This window comes from Tubulanus polymorphus, chromosome 1, assembly GCF_964204645.1.
Source record: "Tubulanus polymorphus chromosome 1, tnTubPoly1.2, whole genome shotgun sequence".
Lineage (NCBI taxonomy): Eukaryota > Metazoa > Nemertea > Palaeonemertea > Tubulaniformes > Tubulanidae > Tubulanus > Tubulanus polymorphus.
Genome location: NC_134025.1, coordinates 12,084,585 through 12,109,141, shown reverse-complemented (window position 1 = coordinate 12,109,141; position 24,557 = coordinate 12,084,585). Strand labels below are relative to the sequence as shown.

The 24,557-nt window shown below is 39.3% G+C and overlaps 2 protein-coding genes across 3 annotated transcripts in view; both read left to right on the top strand.

Moving 5' to 3' along the window:
• Positions 1-12,194, top strand: part of LOC141902472 (WD repeat-containing protein 90-like) — a 32,263-nt gene extending 20,069 nt beyond the window's left edge. The window contains exons 27-40 of the mRNA XM_074790250.1: positions 2,548-2,622; positions 2,701-2,747; positions 3,113-3,269; positions 4,080-4,324; positions 5,533-5,677; positions 6,088-6,287; positions 6,971-7,060; positions 7,714-7,833; positions 8,296-8,533; positions 8,738-8,868; positions 9,585-9,758; positions 10,197-10,319; positions 10,471-10,555; positions 10,651-12,194. Coding sequence (XP_074646351.1) covers positions 2,548-2,622; positions 2,701-2,747; positions 3,113-3,269; positions 4,080-4,324; positions 5,533-5,677; positions 6,088-6,287; positions 6,971-7,060; positions 7,714-7,833; positions 8,296-8,533; positions 8,738-8,868; positions 9,585-9,758; positions 10,197-10,319; positions 10,471-10,555; positions 10,651-10,805 — 1,985 coding nt within the window. The 3' untranslated portion in view covers positions 10,806-12,194. The remainder of the gene's footprint in view (positions 1-2,547; positions 2,623-2,700; positions 2,748-3,112; positions 3,270-4,079; positions 4,325-5,532; positions 5,678-6,087; positions 6,288-6,970; positions 7,061-7,713; positions 7,834-8,295; positions 8,534-8,737; positions 8,869-9,584; positions 9,759-10,196; positions 10,320-10,470; positions 10,556-10,650) is intronic.
• A 569-nt stretch (positions 12,195-12,763) lies between these two features.
• LOC141914755 (sushi domain-containing protein 4-like) lies at positions 12,764-22,924 on the top strand. Of its 2 annotated transcripts, none has more exons than XM_074806046.1 (8): positions 12,764-12,925; positions 16,069-16,302; positions 16,632-16,835; positions 18,218-18,385; positions 19,335-19,532; positions 19,988-20,191; positions 20,289-20,936; positions 22,775-22,924. In XM_074806046.1, exons 2-8 carry the CDS (start codon positions 16,224-16,226, stop codon positions 22,864-22,866), a joined length of 1,593 nt encoding a protein of 530 aa, XP_074662147.1. In that variant the 5' UTR covers positions 12,764-12,925; positions 16,069-16,223; the 3' UTR covers positions 22,867-22,924. The 2 variants fall into 2 exon arrangements, with proteins under 2 accessions (XP_074662147.1, XP_074662146.1); XM_074806045.1 differs by having other exon boundaries at positions 20,277-20,936.
• The last annotated feature ends 1,633 nt before the right edge of the window (positions 22,925-24,557 follow it).

Here is a 24,557-nt window from a genome sequence, read left to right as displayed (position 1 = left end):
CCACCACGTTTGGTTAGCCACAGACAATTCAACAGTGAGGACTTACCTTCAGAACCAAGGGGGCACTCACTCAGAAACCCTCACAGGTCTGTCGGCCAAAATTCTTCTTTGGTGCCAGACAAAGGGCGTGTCCCTGACTGAGGCACATTTAGCAGGGAAAAGGAACGTGATGGCCGATGCTCTGTCTCGTCGAGGTCAGGCTATTGCGACAGAATGGGTTCTCCACCAAGAAGTAGCCGATCGGGTTCGGGGCATTTTGGCAATCCGCTGCTGGATCTGTTTGCCACCCGGTTCAATCGGAGGTGTCCTCTGTTTGTGTCCCCGTTTCCAGACGCGGAAGCGTGGGGGGTCGATGCCTTCTCTCTGGACTGGTCGGGGATGCATGCGTATGCGTTCCCGCCCACACCAGTCCTGCCGCGCCTACTGGATCAAATAGAGAGATCAGTCAATTGCAACATAGTTCTGGTAGCACCATGTTGGCCGGCTCCTACCACTTCTCAACCTACTGTGCGACAACCCCAGGATTCTTCCGAATTTCCCATCGCTTCTGTCTCAGGGGATCTTTCGGCATCATCCAAACAGCCAGTGGTTAAATCTGCTCGCCTGGCCATTGTCCAGCGATCCTTGTCAGCTTCAGGCTTTTCAGAACAGGCTGCCTCCTTTATCGCAGGATCTAAGCGGCCATCAACAAGTACCATTTACGATGCCAAATGGAGTCATTTTGCGGATTGGTGTGCTGCAGGGGAAATTGATCCATGCTCACCCTCTGTAGCTCAATTGGCAGATTTTTTACTGCACCTATTTGTAGCAAAAGGTTTACAGGTCATAACTATTAAAGGTTACCGCTCCGCGATTTCTCATACATTGCGTGCTTCTGGATGGCCAAATGTAGCAGGGGATCATCGGATATCCCAGCTGGTTGCTGGGTTTTCTATTTCCCGGCCTCGGGTAACAAGGACAGTTCCACCATGGGATCTGTCTGTAATTTTGAAGAAGTTAATGGAGGCTCCATTTGAACCTCTTTCGGCAGCGTCTTTTGCAAATTTGTCAAAAAAGACTGTATTTTTGCTGTTCTTGGCTTGCTCGGCCCGTCGCTCTGAGATTCATGCGCTTTCAGTCCGACAAGGTCACATTGTCTTTGGGCCAGCGAATGAATTTGTTTCGCTGCGGCCTGCTTTGGAATTTTTGGCAAAGAACCAACGACCAGGCTCGGTTGGGCGCCAATGGCGAATTGAAGCCCTAAAACATCGAGTGGAACCGGGCATCCCGGACAGGACTTTATGTCCTGTGCGGGCATTGTGTTTCTATTTAGATCGCTCTGCTTCACGGAGGGGTTCACGGGAGCGGTTATTTATTCCGCTGCTGGATCACCTAAAGGGTGATATTTCGCGGGACACAGTAGCCCGATGGGTCTCTTCAATGATCAAGGACATTTTATTGAAGGAGAATCTTTCCTCGGAGGGAGTCGTTTCTCATCAAGTGAGGTCTATGGCTACTTCCTGCGCAGCCTTTTCGGGTGCTCCGTTGGAGGAAGTCTGTCGGGCCGCCTTTTGGAATTCACCGTCGACATTCACGTCATTTTATTTACGGGATGTTTCAGGCCAGTTAGGCTCATTAGCTTCACTTGGTCCTGTTGTCATGGCTCAAGGTGTCCGTTCTTTCCGATCGGACCCTTTAGTGTAGAATATTTATGTAGCATTATCAGGATCACAGGGGGTGTATCCTTGTACATAGTTTGGGCTCATATCTGCAAGTATTAATTTCGCAAAATTCTGGGGGGGGGGGGGGCTCCTGAGCTGGACGGACTCACTGTGGCCAACCGGTCTTCCCTGTGCTACAGTGCTCCATTCCGTGCTTGGGTAAGTGCTCTCTTTTTCCCTCTTACCTTGCGTTTGAGCGGTGGTTTTTCTATCTACCTTTCCCACCATCCTTGTGCTAGGCTAGTCTAGCAAAAACCATAGGAAAGGGTACAGTACTCGATGGAAATATTACAATTTTTGGAACTAAAATTTGTATTTCCGAGTAGTACTTACCCTTTCCTATGGTGGGAATCCCGCCCACCTGCCCCGCATAGCTGTTTTTTTTTTTTGGTCTGCTATGACGAAAAAAGATGGCGGATTTCGCCGGTGGCTAAATGCAATACCGCAGGGCCGGGTCGTATAGAAAAACCATTGGCGATAAATCCAAATTTAGAAAATATTGGCAAAAACCATAGGAAAGGGTAAGTACTACTCGGAAATACAAATTTTAGTTCCAAAAATTGTAATATTTTAGTGTAGGGAAGCGTATTAGACCGTCTAGAAGTTTGAGAACCCAATATTTTTTGAAAAAATTTCTTTCGAAATAAAGTTCGCAAAATCTCAGGATCTGGTTTTCAGGAAAGTCGCATGGAAAGTCCAAAAATAATCTTCAATCGTAAGATCAGTCTTAAGTCGATAGATTGGCAAGAGAACAAAAAGAGCTTAGACTCATCTTAAATCTAAGTTTTGTCTGATTTACTTGCTCCTGGAGATCTAGTAAAGTGAGTGAATAATTTCTTTGTTTAAGGATTTTTCGCCTATACGCTGGGATGTATTGTAATTGTGGAGGATTTGGCATCAGGAAAACAAAAACACCTAATGGGTAATTATCTAGTTGTACACGATGATGTGATATCCATCCTTCTAATATGTATTGATGAATCTTATTGGTATATTTTAGGTCATGTGGAGGAAATATCATGTTTAGCATTGCAGAATGACTGTCAGGTATGGTTCTTTTAGAACTTTTAATCCATTTTTCAATGAAATGAAGCCAATAATGTTAGGACCTGCTGTTGAAGCTTTGCAGAGAATGGCAGCCCTGTTTAGGTATTCATAAATAAATATTTCAACGAAACACAGTTGATCAGATAACCAGGTACCCAGTTCTCCCCAACTCAGTGGGCAAGCAAGAGGTTTAGTGGAATAACTCAAGATACTGTACGATTTTCTCTGCCACGGGCAGGTGCATGGCCATTCCAGCATGGAATTGAAGGGAATAAAAGGGTGACAAGCAGCACTCCTACAATCATTGTATAAAGGCCATGACGCTATGATTGTTCCTCACGACAAATAACATCTGATTTTTATAGGCAATGGCATCTGCCTGTGGCCCGCAGTCAGACACCCCGAGTGCGATATTTCTGTGGGATTTGATCAGCATGGAATGTACTGCCGTGTTGTCTCACCATAAGACGGACATAGTTTGTATGGATTATTCGCGGGATGATCGCTTCCTAATCTCAGTCAGTAAGTTAGAAACATTTAACAAATTCCAAAATCGTACGGTTTTTAGCCCCAGCGGGCTATTGCATTCACTTTTATCCGTCATTCGTCTGACCGTTTGTCCATGCAGAATCCAGTTTGGGGAATCTTCAGAAGACGCTTAAGTGGATTTGTGTTGATAACTGGTTTATACATGTATTTATCTGAGAGACCTCTGCAACCAAAAAACTGGCCCAATCAGAATTATAATGGCCAACTGGCAGCTATTCTTGTTTGCCAAAATCAGCGCGTTTTACACAGAATCGAAGTTTTCAAGGGAAATTTTGTAGATGCTTCGACCACTTACCTCGACGTTTCATATCTCTATGTATCAAAAGGTCATTCTAGTCCTGAATTTCAAGACTAGTGGCGTCCTGATGGTTTGCCATTTTTCGTTGAAATCCGTGATGGGTATACATCAGGGTACATTAGGAAGGGATCTTTGACGTATGAAACTGGTTTTTATCCACCAATTTTTACCCTATTGGCTGCCATCTTGATGAGCTGTCATCTCATCAGTCTCATTCATGACTCATGCATACAAAGAAAAAAACTTTTTTTCTTTTAGGAAAATTTCCACATGTTTTAACTTACAATCTTCCTATTTGATAACTCAGCAATATATTTAAAAAAAACACATAATCTCCTTACGTGAAATTGGGGTCAAGTACTTTTTTTGTTCCCGCTTGAAGAGTTAGATATTGAAGCTATACAATTTTCAATTCGTATTGGTTGGTACGCATGCATATCTATCCCCTACTTATTGCTTGCTTTCTTTCATCTTTGCCTTCACAGGCGATTACAGGGAGAACTTGATCGTAATATGGAGTACGTACACTCACCAGATACTCATACACACAGAAACGGCCATCGCCATACATGACATACGCTGGGACCCGACGACCTCGAATGAATTCTCTTGCGTCGGCGATGATGGAAACATATTATTCTGGCTGTTGGAAGAAACTGGTGGCGAGGCAGAACTGAAAGTTCATGAAATCAACGTACCGCAAGAATTGATCAAGTACCAACATAAAGAGGTATGCATTTTTAAGAAGCATATTTGAGCTCTGGCAATTGGAATGACGTAGTTCCTTATTGCCTGGCAATGTGAAAAAAACTGCTGCATTCTTAAAACGCAGTGATTAATTTTGAATGGTGGCTAACTTCGTGATAGCTATTGCCAACTACTAGTAGCGACTGGCAAGAAGCGCACCGGCTGTGGCAGCGAATGTGTTTAACTTAAAAATTACTACAGAGATGCTAGTTTTCCGGAAATATCCGGAATTCCGGAAATTTAGGATCGCCGATGTCAATTCCGGAAATTGGGTGAGAATTCCTCGCGGCGACCAGTAATGGCACGGACCGTAAAAGCGTTTGTTTGCTTGTACTCGTCGTCGCTTCTGTGTTATTTTATCTTGGTCTCTGTTTCCGAGGACGTTCTGCTACAATGTATATATGTGTGCTTGTTTGGTATCTGTGCGTGCGTAGGCGGAGCGCCACTGTTGTGAGGCCATTTCCAATTAAAAGTCAATTATCTTTACGCGCTGTTGTACATCGTCCCGCTGACGGCCAACGATGTGAAGATGCACATGGTAATAATTAAGATGTTATCTAATAAATATCATCTTAATTATTACCACGTGCGTGCTATGTCCTGAGGCACGCAGCTTTGTAACTTTCTTTTTGCCTGCAGCTGTCAAGCGGGACGGTCTGCAAAATGAGCACGCACGGAAAGATTGTCAGTCGGGAGTCGGCCGATATAAAGGCAATTGACAGTGGTATAAAAAATAAATTTAACTGGCACTGGCTAGAGTGTAAGGACAGTAACGGGGACTACTTATCGAACTACATTCGTAAGTTAGACTTAGCTGGCGTGGCGTAGTGCGTCGTTTGTCAAGACCAGGTCAAATACGGTAGTGGCGGGAAAAATGATATTCTTCGTCACCCGGATAGCGCGCGGCATAAGCAGCGAGGGATGTGAAGCACAACGAATGCCTGCCGTCGTATTTTCAGATACCCAGATCGCTCTAGAACGCATTTCCGGCGATGCAAAAACGCAAAAAGACCCCTGTTCTTAATTCCTGAATTCTGGTACTTTGGCCCTAGCATCTCTGTTACTATCATCAGATCAAGCTGCAAAGCAGGAATTGGTTAGAAAGTTTGACTGACAGAAAATTATGCTCATTCAAAGTTATTTAGACATCTTGATTAAATGAAAATTGTCCTTCTATTTCGTTTATTATAGATGAAGGAGACTGTGGCGTTCACTTGTTTAGAATATGCGAATGATAATATATTATACGTAGGCAGTAGTTCTGGTCAGGTGTTAGCTATCGATACCAGGACGAACAAGATTTTTATGCACTGGAATGCGGACAATTATGAATTAGGTAATTGGGTTTGAATAGATTGGGCCAAGTGTGTGTTTGACTAAGTGTTTGATGTCTGGAGCTTTTTGTAGGTCGTTTTTGATTTCTCTCCAAATTGAAAATGTCTCCAGTAAGGTGTAAGGTGTAAACATCAATTATCCGAGCGGTTGGGTCCGGGAAATAATCATAGATTAATTTAGGTGGATGTCAATCTACAGCCCTGAACCCCACCCTTCAGACATTCACCAGTATAGTTTGAAACCATACCGGTCACATTTCTAAAGTGTGGTGATAAAATGTCTTAAAGTAGGCCTTTTGTAATTGTTCAATGTTAGTTGATTTTCTTTTAAGAGTCTTAGGTGAATGGGTAGGTCAAGGCTGCAGATAGTGCATTGCAGTAATTATTCTTCATGTTCTGATTTGTTTTTCAGTGTTCCTGAAGTGCCGCTGCGGACGACTGATAACTGCTAGTGCGGGACATACGTTGAAGATGTGGTCCGTAGTCGGTGTCGGTGAGATGAAACTACCAGGGAAAAAACACGGCATGAGACAAGGGGGACTTCTGATGGAAGATGAAATTCATCTTGATGGTGTTATTGTCTCATTTACATTCGATGACACTCTAGATATGGTATGGACATACAATTTTGATCTTCATTTTTAATCTCAAATGCTGCTAGCCTTCAGTGAGTGAAAATGTGGTTGGCAAATCTGCCTCAAACATTAATGAAACATTTGAAACATTGGTGGATATAATCCTATTCTTTGGTTATCGCATAAAACCTTCATGGTATACGGTTGAACCCTGACAAAATTGTTACCATTGGTACAGTTTTACACTCTTTTCGTTGCAGAGTCAGACTATGAAAGTCATGACTAAATATTTTTCAGGAATCAGGCCATATGGTTGAAATCAGTTTTGTAACACAACAATTGCTGGGTACACTATCTTCGTGGGTTTGATTGAAAATAATCAGATAAGCATGAAGCCAAGGCCATGGCCGTACCTAGCATTTGAATTTGGGGGTACAGGTAAACCCAAAAAAGGGCAGTTCTGAGAATATAACCATAATATTTGCAAAAAGGCACAAATCAAATTTCTGGGGCAGTTACTGGCCCCGCCTCCCTGCTAGGTATGGCCCTGATGGCTCTGGTTAGAATATGTGTTTGGACCATGATAGAAACTTAGGCTAGTTGAACAGGGAAATGAACTGGCTGGCCATAATTTCCTGCTATTTTCAGTCATTTTCAACTGTTTGATCATGTGCATGAATTTATCAAGATAATTCATATCTTATACCTTTTAACTTTTAGGGTATTGTTGGTACATCTTCAGGAACATTGTGGTACGTGAACTGGCCAGAACGCTCCACTATGAGACTAGTTAGTGGACATGGCAACAAGGTATGTACCATATTTTCCGGCAAATATAATTTTATTTTCTGGCCTCAGATTTTACCCCAAAATATGATCCCAGCCTAGAAAATCACATCCCAATATTTTTCACTCTAATGCTTCCATAGCTCGACAAAATGAAGATTTGCTCCATTTTAATTTGAGATCATTATTTACAAATAATAAACTATTTTGTTATTTTGTTTCATCACTTCACTGTAATACTTTGGTATATACAAGCCAGCCGTATTCTACATATATACCGGTAGAATGATTTACTTGTTTTGTTGTGAAAACAGCTACGGTAATTGTAAGGATGTGTAAAGAATGTGAAAATATTAGTGTGACGAGTAGTACTTTGTAGGCTATCTTATTTCAAACACACAAGCTTTTGATGCTAGTGTATAGAAGCTTCATCATGTGAAATAGTATAGTCGATGGAAAAACTTAACTTGTACTCATTCATTCTCCTAATGAAGCTTCTATACACTAGTAGCGAAAGCTCGTGCGAAAAATAAGATAGTTTACCTATAAAGTACTACTCGTCTCATATATATTCTACACCCGGTTAACGCGGCTCCTCTACGAATCTTCAGATATATAGAGTATTTGGTACTCCCTGCTAACCTCGAATCCATACCGGGCGCTTCATTTGTTTTTAGGTGACTGATATTGCGATGTGCGAAAGCCCATTCTTTGCCACATGTGCTGATGATGGATCGCTACGCGTTTGGTCGATCGACGACCGGGAACAAATTTTACAGTTTCAAGTGCAGAATCAGGTAATTTCTTCACGTAGTATTCATACATCCTTGAAATACGCAGAGCGTTCATTTCTATTTTTAACGTCATGATACATTCAACCTTAAGGGGACGATTGATTTCATGTCCATTCCATGAAACCAGCTACCACTAGGCTGATTTCTGCACACCAAATGCAGTGGTCTTTCTTCTCCGTACTCAGTGATTTTTTTTTAAATTCACTGATTTAAGCGGTGGCTTCCAAGTAATGAGGGATCTAATGCATTATCTTAATGAAGCCATTCTTATACATGTTATACAAAAATCAAATTTAATCATGATCAAGCAGTGAGTGAACAGTTAGCCATTCTGAGTTGAAATCGGCTCAATTTCAAACATTCAACTCGGCAAGTCAAATTTTCACAGAACTGTGGAACTGAGTTAGTTCATTTACATGATGGACCTGAAATGTCTGATCGTTTGCTCAATGTTCTGTTTTGCAGTCTTGTAACTGTCTTGCTTTTGGTCCAAAGAAGCCTGGACCGCTTGTAAAAAGTACGCCGTACAACGTTGGCTCCCCGGTCGTGAAACATCAAGAGTCGTCGAAATCGCTCTTACCCGATGTTGTGGCAGGTTATAGCGATGGAACCGTGCGAATGTTCGATTTGAATACAGTTGAACTGGTGTTGAAAATGCACCCCCATTCTGTGGCAGTTACAGCAATCAACTTTAGTTATGACGGTGAGTGTACTCCCCCTGATGATGGCCGTCACGAAATAGCCGAAATGTCACGTGTCTGCATCATCAATGTACTTATTGATTTTCGGATTTTTACTTTGATTGTGGAGAGTCACTTCTTTCATGTCATTCGCAGATTAGTGGGTTCAAATATGTAACAACATAAAACATGTATCAATGAATATCTGAAAGTTTTCCATTTTTCAGGTCGAATGATAATATCGGGTGGTTGTGATGGGTTAGTCGCGATAAGCAGTGCTCCTACTGGAATCACTGTACGCATCATCAATGACCATAAAGGCGCTCCTATAAACTGTATTGATGTTACACCAAATCAGGTGCGTGCGATATTGAAGCCCTTCATAATCGCAAATACAGTCAACCTCGTAATTCATATTTTCCATGAATTATGTATAATTCTTAGAATTAACGATTTATCTATTCGTATTAACTACAAATAAAAACCTGCTAAGAATTGTTTCCACTATCATTGGAACAAACGCCACGTACCACAGCCATTTATTGTTTTAGACTTAACTGGCGGGAAAATGTTGGAAATGGCTGACAAGTGATTGATAAGCTTGCCAATCACTGCCGCAGGCGGAACAATGGGATTCGAATTACGCGTCGCATTTTCAATTGTTTTTAAGAAAAGGACCGTGGATATGGCTACAATTTACAAATTACAAAGTACAAATTATGCGATGGAAACTAAAAGGAATAACCGAGGAAATCTTTAATTTTAATACGAATTAGGTAGTTATACGAATTAACCGACGACGAAGCGAGGTTGACTGTTATTAATTTTATTCAATGACATTTAATACAAGTATTGCCCACCCTGTGTCTGTCGGGTCAGGTAAAAATGAGGTAAAAAAGAGCTAGAAGGACGGTTGTTTAAAATCAGTAATACAACAAGAAAATTAACTGTCATCGGTTCGATTGTCTTAAATGAAAATTAATTGCATGATGCAGAATTTGGTTTTCTGACGCTCGGATCTAATGCCTGATAAGTCCCGATGATCTGTGATATTCCATTGTCATGTATTTCTAGGATGCATTCGGTAGTTCGCCTGAGAAAAATCTTTGGCTCGTTTCCAGTGCCGATCAACGAGTTAGCATTTGGTCTGCTGATTGGTTAAAAGATTTTTGTGAGCTCATGGATTGGCTCACATTTCCAGCTCCTTCATTTACACCAGATGGGGCCGTTATCAAAAAGAATGAAAAGGTATAGATATAGAAATCTGAGATGGGGTAAACATTAAGTTTTTTCCATTTCTTAGAAAATCTAATAATGGACATGACCAGTAGACATATAAGTGAAACATCTCGCCATATTTCTTTGAATCACTACATTAATCCTACATTAATTAACAGATCAACATGAAACTTATTTTTCAAAAGTTTTTATCTGATCACTACTGAATATTCAGTGGTTGCTGCTATTGGCAACAAGACTAAAAAATCATCATCATCACTTGTGAAGGATCTGTGATAGGCTTGGCTTATTAGAGCCTGTATTATCCTTTTCAGTGTTAATTCTTAGTTGTAACTAGGTTTTATTGTTATTAGGAGAAAGATAGAGACTCCTCTACCCAAATTTGTTTAATTTAGATTCATTAAGTTATTTGTTGTATATGGTTAATGTTTCAATTTTAATTTACAGAATGTGTATCAATTATTGCCTCCGAGCATTGCGAGATTTTCATCAATTGATTCCGATCATATAGTATATACCGGCTACGGAATGCAAAAACATGTGCAGTTTTACAGTTTATCTGAGAAAAAGGTACAGTTAGACCAGGACCAGATTGATATTTTGATCAATCCTGTTATTATTATCTTTTCATTCAAGTTTGGAAAAATGCTTGAATAAGATCCTGAAAACCGAGTTCAACTGTACTTACGCGTTTTGTTTTTTAAATATTTTCTGTTTACAGGTCGTGAACAAGGCTTCCCTCGGTCACTGGGCACGGTGTATGGAAATGAGTTCGGTCGCACCAATTATAGCTCTCGGTGAAAATGGTAAGTGCTTGGATATCAATATGTTACATCAATCTAATTTCCATTTGATGAGGTACAAAAAAAGATAATTTGTATTCAAAATTTTTGCTTTTCAGAGCGTTTGTTGAAAGTAATGGATTACTTTGAAGGTAGTTTCCAGGACTATGTTGGGCACAGCGATGGTGTACACAAAGTCAAATTTTCCAATGATGGCAAATATTTGTTCTCCGTTTCGATGAATGAAATTCTTGTCTGGGATGTCTTAGTCTAAGGCGTGTCCAATATGTATTAAGTTTTTTCCACCCGATGTCAAATTTGTCACGAATATTGCCAAATCGGACAATTTTGCTAATTTCATACTGGATATAATGAACTATCCGCTATAGCGAACATATTTTCTGCTTCCCTGGTGTTCGTTGTAACAGTGTTCCATTGAATGAATTATGATAATTTGACCTCTGCTGCTGATTCTTTAAATCGTTTATCCGCTAGAGGACAATAGCCACCACACTCAAATGAATCAGTATTCGTACCATTGCCTGATTAAAACAAGAAAACTAATTTGAAAGATTGTTGACGCCTGCAGAAGAATAACATACATTACATAATATTATCAACATTGACTATGATATTAAGGATAAATAAAGTTATTTTGATTTTGAATATCGACAATTGAATTGAATTGACGAGCAACCAGTCTGACGAAGCTAGCCCCAAAATTGATGACATAGGGCGTATCCACTCAAAATTTGTCTTTATTGAGACAGAGATTATTGAATAGGAGTCGTGATATTTATCTGCTAAATTCAAAATTATTGTTATTTTCAAATGCTGATATCGATGATGTAGTGCACATAGTATCCCTGAAATAATAATAATAATGTTGGTTAGCAACATTTTTGTGTTAATGGAAATCAATACATTCGTAAAAAAGAACTAGCAATTCAATATGCCGATGCCAGTTTTATAGACTGGTAGCGTAGTAGCTTAAATCCGGGGGCTGATTCAATTCATTTTGAATTGAGTTAGCTCAGGGCTTAGTTAGCTTTTGCTTTAATAAAGGCATGTATCAATCTGCAGCCTGCACCCATCTGCCCTAACACATCATATGTGTTGCAATTCTTCCAATTTTTTGTGGTCCAGACTTAACATCATGTGTTGGGACTTGACCAGAGATGTTGTGAAAATAAGTCACACGATTTTGTCTCCCACTTTCTAAGGCAGGTTTGATCGAATTTATTCCGCTTTTGTAATAGCTTTTCTAGATTACAAACTCTCTACCAGCCTTCGATCAGTTTTACGGACTGTGCTATTCCGAAAAAGGTAGGGCGGTGCCAGAAGGGAATATTGAAATTTGATTCAACCAATTTCAAACCTGCCTACTAAAAGTGGTCACTAAGAATGGCTGCAAAAAAGAAATCAGCAACCCGCTGTCTCAATATTATAACTAACAAATTTGATAAGTTCTTATGATTTGTTTTACTACTGGTTAGTAGCATTGTTTTGTAGCTTAATCTACACCGTACTTAAACTGTAGAAGTAGTGTTGTGTTTTTATACAAACTTTTTCAGCTGGTCTGAAAATGTGATCCAAAAAATAGATTTTTTCACATTCCATAAAATGAGTAGATTCATATTGATATAAGTAGGATGATGCTGTATTTGTATGTTTGATTTACAATAAAATTTCAAATACTGTCGTATATGATTGATGAGATTTTTCATGTTTGTTTGTGATGGCTTCTGAAATATAGTTGTTGGTGGCCTAATTGTTGTTGATGGAAAGCTTGGATAATTGGATAGGACTAAAGAAGACAGAAGTTGAGGAACCAGTAGTATAGCAAACCACAAAATATCCTCCATCACGAAATCTTGTTCTACAGGAATCGAATCTGAGTGAAACTAGGGCAGGAATGAAGTTTGACCATTTTCTTAAGATGATGCTTCATTTAACTAATATTAAAAATGGTATAATATTGATCATAGCATTCAAACTAGTTACCGTGATAAAGATTTTAGAAAATTGGGGGTTTAATATTTCTTACGTAATATTATAGGGGGTCTGCCAAAATATATTATAGCTTATTACAAGGGGAGGGGGCATCAAAATTTCCCTAAAATTGTGATACGTAATTTTAAGAGTTCCTGAGATCGGAGCTGACCTTATATGAATCATCCGCAAATGAGTCCACGCTACGTGTTTTAGTGATATCATTAGGAAAATGGTTGACTGTCAGATTCTATTCTTCGAGTAACGATTTAGTAATTTAGTTGCAGTTTCAGTTTTGACATCGTCGCCGTCTCCTTCAAGTTTTGTATAGGCCTATGTCGTATTTAAGACGATACTTCGGTAAAGCATAGAAATCTGTGAACTTGATTTCACATTCACGGGGTAAGTCTAGTCAAGTGTATCACTCAGTTAAGTTTTTTTTTGGGACTGACTTGTCTTGGGTTTCCCAATTCCTGGCCTTCTCGCATAAAAACTGAAACACGACAAACAAAATCTTCATTTTTGATTTTTTGTTCGTTCTTTCCACAATTGATAGTGTATGAACAAAACAAATAATTATGACCACCCAGTCCTGAGAATGGCGGGTTCGCGGAGCTCCGTATATTGCCTATACTAAAGAGCTCCTGTGAACCACCCACCCAGTCACATAGTCGTTATTTTACGTCGAAATTGCCGACTGGCACTCAGTCGGCACTTTAACCACTCAGTACTCGGCAACTACTCATCCGATTTCAATAAATAAACTACCTACACTGACCTTATGTTGTTATCTTTTCATTGTTTACACTCCAAAGAATATATTTGAAGTTCAAGTGGCTGGAAATTGCCTCTATAAATATTTTAGTACCGCTTTTGTTTTACGTAAAAACGGTTCTTCGCAAGACTCACCCTCATGAAAAAATCAATATCTTAGCAACACAACAATAGATACCGCTCTGCGCGACTCGTGGATATTTGACAAGTCATGAAAAATCATTTCATACACAAAATACGATGACAAAATGACTAAATAAACACAACAGTAAGAACAAGAAAGATCAGAGGTTTGCAATGATGGTTATTTTTTGAAATCGGTTGAATGAGAGCTGAGTAGTGATGATATAATTAGAGTTGAATTAAAAAGAATTTAAAATCACCGCGTATATGGCTTCCACGACTTAGTGTCAGGGGTCGCGTTAGCGATATACCACTGACACTAAGGTTCTCAGTGAAATTATGACCAGCCCCAGTATTCCTGTAATTGTTTAATCCACAGGGACCTGACACAAAGTTACCTGATACTCAACTGGGGTCAAAAACTTTTTGTGTCAGGTCCCTGTGGTATAATCCAATAATGAAAAAACACTTGCTTTTAAAAACCCAGTGGATATTTAGCCGTATATAATGAGTGTTTACTTCTGCTATTTGACCTTGCATCGTCACTGATTTATGCCGCATATGCGCACAGAGGTGCACGGCATTCAAGGAAAGTGTGGAGATCAGAGTTCTATAAATTTTAATTTGAATTTGATAAAATTGTCCAGATAGAGTGGGATTTGAACCCAAGCCAGCGTATTGCTAGCCCGATGTCTTTCCACTAGACCGCCTAGCTCCTGGCAAACCAAGCTTAAGTTTTGATTACGTATAGCACTCAACCTTACCCTATGGGTAAAATGGACCATAACCCTAAAGAACTCCCTCAACCCGTGAAATCATATAGGCTACTGCATCGAATGCACCAAGTGCAACATGCTGTACGTCGGCCAAACTGGAATGTCTCTACGAGAACGCGTCACACATCACATCTCACGCATCAGAACGAAGAATTCGACTTCAGTCTCGGACCACTTCAACCAGATCGACCACACCCGCCAACACTTTCGGGTGTACGGACTACAACACCTACCAGGCTCGACAAGACCGATCCGCCAAGCAGCCGAACAAGATTGGATACTCGACACGAACGCGCCCCCGTAGGCCGCCTCACTACAACAAGTGACGTAGACTTTTCTATTACAGGGATAACCTGCTGCCCGTGCACGAATCGGGTTTCCAAACCCTTAACTCTACACAACATCGCACCACTTATCAAAGTGGTAGAGTGTCTAGCATTGGCTCAAGTTCAAATTTCAGTGATGGGATTCGATTTGAGTAGTCTAGGCCCTACTATACAGTCGAAAGTTTTTCACGCCGTTTAGGATATAGTCTTAGGCTATCTTTTTTTTGTATCATGCATATGATTTCATTCCAAGTCATGTCATAGTGATCTAAGGATTTCATCATTTTATATTCACATAACCTTGAAATAGACTTCTTTTGTGTTTGCCCGATTAGTCCACTTTCCAGAGAGTCCTGACTGGGAGAATTTTGAGAAATGAGCCCTACGAATCTCGTTACCTAGGGGCTTACTGCCTACGGGAACAATTCATAGGATGCGGGTTGCCTGAACTGCAAGCCGTTTCCAGTCAAGTCACTAGGCAACAAGCTTGCCTTAATACCTACCCATAACTGAACTGAACACTTCTTGAAAAAAATGGTTAAATCTAACCATTGGATAAATACTACAGACCCCTTAATGAAAAATACAACTGCATTGTTAGCATAGTATGTTCATGCGATTGTTAAATTTAAAAAAAAACATTGCGAACAATAGTTGTATTGGGCTACCTTAAATCTCATATTAGGCTTGCTTTCTTATGTACGCGTGCTTTCTTATGTAAAGACTAGTATTGGGGTACCTTGAATCTCATATTAGGCATGCTTTCTTATGTAAAGATTAGTTTTTCACCCACAGTGGGAAGTAAACTTCATAGTAAAAGAAAATATCTAATCATTTCTTAAACTGATTCAAAATGGTTTAAAATGCAGCTTGAAAGTTTGAATAGCACACATTGCTTTACAGTCTAAAACTGCAATGACGTTGTCATTCGAGTCACACAATTTCATCATTTCTTCAACCAGTATGTACAAGGAGGAATAAATTTCTTGAACAGTTCCTTGTGTGACACAAATGTTCAGGCTTTAAGTAGTCCTGTCCCGCATATTCACATCCGTTGTGTTAATCAGGATCTACAAGATTTCATTTCAATATCTTATGAATGATGACGTCATTGATGTATTTAAAAATCAAGAATTGGACTGGGTTGGTCATTTTTCTTTATTCCCATCTGTGGAACGACTTTGGTGAAAAAAATGAGCAAGAAAAATTTTTCACATCCGCCAAATGAGAATCCTAGCTTGAATGATGAAAAAAATTGAAAAACGCGAGGTTCTTTTTTGGAATTCGAACTTTCCGAGAATTGTTTGGGCATAAGTGTATTATTGTGTATCGACAGTTCCCTCTTCCTTCAAAAAGTGATTTTATCTCACTGAGGGAATTTTTCAAAAATTTTATTTCCTCCGAACTGATATTTGAATCGGTCTACCCCGCCTTATAGTGCATACGCCTCACCCACTACAATCCACCCCACACATTGTTTATTCATCCTTGTAGTTTTTGGTACTATACTTGCAATATACTATTTTCTCAACTTCTATTATTTCAGAATGTCTCGGGTTCTGAGCGTGAGGAAATGTTGTGACGCTTGCTGAATTCGTTATCAGCCGCTGGCCTCACCAAATAGAGCCACACAATCAACTGACAGTTGGATTGGTAGCCAACTCCTCGAACTAAGAGCAATTCATTTGACAGGTGAAAAAGATGGAAAGTGGCAGTAGTTGTTCTAAATACCTATGCGGCTTGATGATATGGGTTTTGTATAGTCAAAATCCAACAATAGGTAAGCTTGGCTTGAAAATCCTACTTACACATGGTTAACTGTAAAGTGATCCAGTTCCGCAGTTTTGAGTTGAATATTAATACTATTAAATCATTGAAAATGAACCGATTTCAACATTAACTCACAACTGATTGATAGTTTGAGAAGGCTACATACCAACCAGATTGTGTCCTTTCCAAATTAGAGTTGATGTAGAAACCGTATTTGTTTGTAATCAATTTGATATATATGAGTTATATAGCGCTGCATTTATGTAAAAAGAAAGTTTCTTTTTCCAGTAGTTTTCTCTTGTGGTAAACACCGGCATATGTTCTTTCAATCTTTTTCAGTTCTCGCTCAACAGTATTGCGCGGATCCGGGCTACGTACGCAACGGCTACAGAATACCTTCCCCGCAATCGCCAAACCATCACGTGGCCAAAAAGATATCGTACAGATGCAATAAAGGATATAAGCTGATCGGAGAATCGAATGTGATTACGTGTACATACTCGGGCAATTGGGTCCCACCTTATCCACCTGTTTGCATCAGTGGTGAGTTTGGTGTATTAATTAAACTTCGGGCCGCACACAAATGTCAAAGCCGGCGCAACAACTATGCCGCAGCAATTTGTCAGGGACATTGACGCCAAAAACTTTTCCCGCACACTAGCAACAACGACGCAGCTTCCAAGTGCTGCATCTGCCACTATTGTAGGTCAAGTGGCCATTTAATCAATAATATGATCTCGACGCATGCGCTATGAAACTAAATCCTGCAGCAATTTTGGCGCACACTCGGGCGGACTTGTGGCGCCGGGTCAAAAATATGTTAGATGTTTTTTTTTTTAGCTCTGCTGTGGTCTGCAGAGTTGATGGTCTAGGGGGATCGACTTTATTTGTAATCATTACTTGCCCTACAGTTATTGACAGAGCAAGATGAAACTTGGTACCGATGATCTGTAGGCAAAGGCTTAATTGAAATGATATTCAGACGTTATAAACCCACTTGTGACTTAGTCAGTCCAGCGGGCTATTATGTTCGCTTTTATGTTCACTTTTCATCCACAAATCTCCTTCTATGGAATTGTAGCTTTTTAGCCCACTTGGGACTTAAGTCACAGTGGGCTATTGTGTTCACTTGTCATCCATCATCCGTCTGTATGTGGAATCCAGTTATTTTTGGAAGTTTTGAAGATGCTTCAGTGTAATGTCTGGACTGGTTTATAAGTATATCTACCCCAGACACATCTTCAGCCCAAAAACTGGCCAGGTCAGGTCATGGAAACTTTCAAGACGCTTCAATCAATTATCTTGATCTTATTGATCTTGGTATCGATGATGCATTTGCTTTAGACCCTCAGTTAGATTTTGGTTTTGATGTAAATCTGAAGGTGTCCTAAACTAATATTTGTCACACACTCTTTGTAAAACGTTTCGATCCTTAATTTTGTTGATGACCAGTTCATCTGCATTTATCATGCATCAGTTTGTTCAGAAAGGATTTTGCATTCAAACTATGAACTATGATTTTTCCTGTGGTTGTTTTTGTTTTCATTTATCGGTGATCAGACACTTGGATACGTTGCGAAGATATCATCACCTATTCATTTGCATTAAAAATACAGTAGGTGGTGCCACATTAATTGCCGTGGAAGCCATTCTTCAGCATTACATGACCGAATTCTAGGTAAACAATTGCTGAGAGATGAAGAAAACAAAAAGTTTATGCCCAGTCATAGATGATTAATTTCTGAATGGCAACTTATTACTGAATAAACGAATGGATAATACATACAGATCAACTGATTATTAACGAAATTACGGATAGAAATGTCGCACTGAGAGCATGTGTGACAGACAGTAGGCTTTTCAATGAGCTTTTGAACCTTACTGCGAAATCTGACTCAATCTATCATGTCTTCTTATGGTTGCAGTGCTTGATATACCATGTGGTAACCCTCCGAGGATTTCCTACTCCGATTATAAGCTGTACGGATCCAACGCTGCCTACTTATGTATGCCTGGATACAAGTTAGCCGATGTTAGAGCCAATATACTCGTGTGTAATCAGGGGATGTGGGTTGGTAAACGGCCTGTTTGTGGTAAGTCTATCGAAATTTATTACATAAGCATAGTATGTATATGCAATCAGTCTTGATTTTTTTCAAGGAAAATTTGTGTGTGAATCGGACAAAATCATAAATTTCATAGTGTGTCCTTTTTAGCCCATTCGGGATGTAAGTCCCATCAGGCCATCCAATGTGCCTTACGGGGATCATATTGCCAGTATATTGATATAACGAATTATCAGAATGGAAAGGCCTGTTTTCTACAAATTTAAGCAGATTTTCATTGACACAATAGGGAGAAGTATTATATAGGGCCTACATCATTATATCAAGCATTATTTACATAGGGAAAAGTGGTTAATGGATACGTACATACTTAATGAACGGGTCCTTTGATGTCGATGACAGCATTTTTCATTTTGAATAATCACTTCAACAACTCTGCCAATCTCCTAATACAGTAGACACTGCTCAATCTGACCAACTCAGATCAAACCATTTACCAGATAAGTTTATGAAGTACTATAAATGGAACTTGAATATCTTCTTCCTGAATCCATTCTTACTACAGTAATGTATGACCAATTTTAGATGAAATTGATTGTAATGATAATAGTTCTATCCACTAATGAAATTGTGCATTTAGCCATGGTGATGACGGTTTGGCTCGGGCCAGGTAGGCACGGGTCAAATTAGGCCCATGCCTGAGTGCAGTGCGTTCACACGTAAATCACTCACTAGTATATGCTAAACGATGCTTAAACAAAGCAAAGTGAGTCACTTCGGGAACCAGTTGCAGTTGACACGCAATAATTTGACCCATGCTAAAATTTGGCCCACACCAATTAGACACATTTGGCACCTGTGTGAACAGTTGTTCCGGGTCAGAAATGCTCGTGTGAATGCCGCTTTTATGTTCACTGAATGACGTGCTTAATTTTCATATATTTTGTACCGTCGTTTTTCGTATCATTTCATTCAGTGCACGAAGTAAACTGCGACAAACCTTTGGAAATCTCCAATGGTAATTACGTGATAGACGGCACATCGCTGCCATTCGAGGCTGGAACTAAGATTGGTTACCGTTGCAATGAGGGTTACTCGCTTGTCGGATACTCGATTATAACGTGCAATGACGCCGGATTTTGGAACAGGGACGCACCGCAATGTGTTAGGAGAGGTAAATACGAGAGACTGGCTCTCACTGCCAGCAACTGAAGATCTACTGCCGGTCTTTACCTAGCACCTTAACAATTTAAATAAAGCCTCCTCTGGCAAGATACCCCCGAAATGCTGTACGTAGGTCATTGTTATCGAAAGGCATCGATGGGTGACCCCATATATACCTGGGACAGAGTGCTTATACAGCGTTTGATATAGAATTATGACACAAATTGGCCAGTTCTTTAGAACAGGATTATCTTTTACAGTGGGTTAAGTAAACCCTGCAGTGACCTTTTACTTTTCCTGTTTTCATTATTTACGTCGAGTAATTTCTAGGTATCTGTATTAAATTAATTCTGTTGATTGAATATTTCGATGTTTCTGATAGATTTCTTGAATTGATCGTTTATTGTGTTTGATACTTGTTCAGTTTGTTCATAGGCGTTAACTATTGAATTGTTTTATTTGTAGCCGGCTGTCCCAATCCCGGTGTGTTCCGGTTCGGGCGGTTCGATTGCCCCGGTGGACACTGCGAAACGTTTCACAATGGAGTTTATGATACGGGAACTGAACTGCGGTTCTTGTGTAATCAAGGTTACGAACTCGAAGGCACGTTTGTGTTGCATTGTCTGAAAAACGGCGAGTGGTCAGCGCTGGCTCCGAGATGCGTGAAAGGTAGGTTTTCGTAATATATATCATCGTATCTTTCATAAACAGAAACCGTAAAAGTTCCGTCGCGCAACACACTCTAGGATATTAGATTCATTTTCAGCGACTACGCCGATGACCAATTTCGCGTCGGATCATGAAGGACAAGGAAACACAATGACTATTGTGATAATAACGTCATGTACCGTGCTCGGCGTATTACTCATAACTATGATAGCTGTTGCGGTACAAAGGAAAAAAGCTCAACCAAGACTGTGTACGCCAATACCTTCACCGCCTCCTTATAACCCGACATATCCCGTCGGTGCTCCTCTCGCTGAGCATGACCGCTTGGCGCTGATCGCTTACGCCGATCAACAACAGGTGTCGCTACCGTCTTACGAGGAGGCGACTCGCGGGCGCGTGCGCGCTCATACGCCGCTGCAAAGACTTATACCGGCGAATCGTGCGCACGAATTCCGACAGTTGCCGAGCATTCCGTCGGGCATTCGCCGGCAGCCAAGCAGCGAAACGACGAGTTCGGGTGGCGCTCACCGCGACGCCGATACCGTATCGCGTCATTCGACGATCACGACGAGTACGGTGAATCGTGAGGCATTCGGCTCGATCGATACCGTCAACGTCAGCGACGGCACGTCGACTTCGGTTACCGTAGAAACGTATGATTCGGGCGCGTCGATGCCGTCGATTGCGCCATCGCGACGAGGACGCGCGGGTAGTCTAGAATCAACTGCCAGTTTAATCAATGAAGGTAAATACTTTTTGAATTGTAGATAATACAATTATTATTCTTAGAAATAAGGCAAGTGGCAATAGGCCTATAGGGAATTGTCACGGTAGCACTTCATTAACACACCACCATGCAAGGAATTGGCATACGTAGCACAGAATATTGTGATAATCTGGTAATATAGCATATTTTTCTAGTTGGCTGTGAATTCGAGATGGTAATAATTTCAAATTTTATTTGAAACTTGCTTCGGGCAGTATTAAACACCGGTGTAAATTTCAAATTGTCCAAAAAAATGAAATAGCACTCGACAGATTTCTAATACCGTAGACACTTTCTTTATTGCCCTTCAGTCATTATTGTACACACATATAGCACGTGAACCATATTTCCAGTCCTGTTTGATATATCCTCTCTTAGCTATGATTCAAACCTGATAGCTTTCATGAGACTCAACTCTGGTCGACTCCGGCAGGGTCGGCAGTATTTTTAGCCCACTTGGGACTTAAGTCCCAGCGGGCTATTGTGTTCACTTTTATCCGTTGTCCGTCCCTCCATCCGTAGAGGGAATCCTACGGTCGATAGAAATATTTTTGAGGAAAATATCGACGGGTTTTGACTTACAGTCTTGATAGTTGATAAATGTTATCACTGTCATAAGATTTATGATATCTCCTTACGTGGAATTGGGGTTTCCCAGGTTTTGTTCTCGCTTCCAGGGGGAGTTGAATATTGAATTATAAATACAATTTGGATATTTATATTGGTACCTATGTGTATTTTCTAACAACAATCCATTGCAAAGTTGAAGCATAAAACAACAACATCAATATCAATATATATTTATTTGCATAGAATACAATACAATATGTAAATATAGCTGCAAAGCAGCAAGACGGGTTTTCTGGATGCATGTGATCGAAAGGAAAAATTAATTACCGGGTATTCGATGGAAAAAATAAAATGAGATGATTTGGATATTATCGGAGCAATCCTCTTTTTGGTTGAATGGTCTAACCCCAGTATAGTCCCCGTGATTTGGAAATTCTCGGAGCCCTCCTTTATTTACTTACTAAATGATGTCACAAACTGTTATTTCGCCGGTGCTTGTTGTCTAACAATTCAATTCAATTCTTTATTTACAGTAACCTAATAAGTAATTTTAAGTTTCAAATAGGATGGAAAGTACATTCAGACAATCTGTTGGTTCAGAGAGACCGTTAATACAGTATCAATTTATACATTTCGTTTCGAAGCTGTCAGTTGCCGAATCTGAATGAAGATGAATTTTATTTGACGAAATCGGCGGAAAATATATAATAATAATAATCCACAGAATTTCAAAAGGGTTTTCGACGAAAGTCAGAAAACCCTAAATATGCATGTTGTATACATGATGTATGATTGTGTTTGAATTTCAAGGTCATCATAATAACTTAGTATTTTCATATTGTATTGGTACCCTATTTTGTAACCACAATGAATTATATAATTATAGCTTGTGACATGTTCTATGATTGTGGTGAGTTTCAAGGTCATTGGTTTTTGTATACGGTCTCCAGGGGCATTGAATAGCTGAATAACTTAGTATTTTCAGACTATATTGGTACCTAGGCATATTTTGTTACCACAATTAATTGGGAAATTGTAGCTAGTGACATGCTCTATGAGTGTGGTGAGTTTTAAGGTATGCTTGTTGAGCATTTCAAACTACTTTCCAAGTGGGTGTGGTTTCCCTGGACCCCTATTTTCAAACATTTCAATGTCTCGATGCCTATGGTTTGACTCAACCACCGGTGGTTTCCAAGCTACCGGTATCTGAAATACTTATTACGCATGAATTTCTTCATTTTCTACAGATTCGTTGCATTCCACTGATGCCCAAAATCACGAAGTAACGTCCACTATAAATGAACCACATTCCCTGGAATTAGAGGAAAAAGATGGCTGAACTTCAATTCAACTTCAATAGCAACAACATGCCACAAAAATCGAATGAATATTTTTCAAGGAGTGAGTGAATATATATATATATATATATATATATATATATATATATATATATATATATATATATATATATATATATATATATATATATATATATATATATATATATATATATATATATATATATATATATATATATATATATATATATATATATATATATATATATATATATATATATATATATATATATATATATATATATATATAAATAGAAAATGTGATAGATGACCTCACAACATGAAAGGAGTACATACTGTTTGTACTTAATGTGAACATTGATTACTGGTAGCTATGAACAGAAAAGTAACTGAAACTGAACAAAAAACCTGTGATGTTGTGTAATTAATAGTGAATTTGCCTTAATTCACTACAATTATTTTAGACTATTACGGAAAAAAACCCTCACCGATACAGTTAATACGTATATTTCCTTTTCGATGTAGTGAATTCAATCTTTGTGACTAGAACTAACCTGCGGTTGATTTATTCTCTGAGTATTTATTATATTGTCATGAGAATCAGGCTGGTCGCATCTTGTAGGTTCGCAACGAAATTTGATAGATTTTCCCTTCAGGGGTTTTGATGTCATAATTCACAAATTACCCATACAATCGTGAATTATGAATTTGTGTGGTTGAACCCAATTATTACATAAAGAACAGATCTTTTATTTATTTGTATGCTAATCAAGCTACTTACTTGGAATATGATTAACTATGCTGTAAGCAATGAGACCTTTAAGTATGTTATGATATCATACCAATAGTATTGTATGCCAAAATGTGGCCCATGAACAAAGTGTTTCATGCAATATCGAATTTTCCCTATTTTCATCAGATCTCCGGCGCAACTGAAAAATTGTCTCAGAGATCATAGTTATTCGAGTAAGTATCTACCAGACATAGGGGAGTTCTTATCAATCCAACTAGACATTACTGTACAATGTCATTGATTATTTACTAAAGCACTTCTGTATCTGACTTTCATGAAAAAGTTGTTTTTTTTCATTATTATTTTGGTTCTGATGAGCCATCATTCGTCTTTCTATGATATCCAGAGGTATATAACGAGGCTATAGCTTCATGAAGTTGTCCTAGAAACCGGGGTCTTGAGGTTCAGCTGTCCACGTTCCTGGGAACTGACCATATAATCAATCAGGGTTTGCTTAACATAGAAACACATATACTGGTAATACACTATATGGGCCATCTTCAGTCATTCACCATCAAACAAAAGGTTTCTTCAGGCTAAGAAGATTTGTTTTATAATTGGAAATACTATGTGTACATCATTTATGCTTGTTGATCCATCATTAAGATCATGATTTTCAGTTTCTGTTGACAGCTTGATATTGGAATGTAAACCGTGTTAAGTTTAGCACACACAATGTAAAATAAACAAGAAACATAGATGTTTTTCTCGCTTGTTTCATCCCTGTTACTGATGGTCCATAATATGTTACATTTAGTTGACAATTCCTGAAACAAACATGTTGTTGATTTTGCAAAACAAGAAACAATTTGGCGACTGCTGCGTACGATGTCAGGACATCACGGCCTTCTTAATTGCTTGGAGTACAGATTTTTAAAAAGAAAAAAGTGGGAGGGCGAAGGGAAACAAATTAAAAAG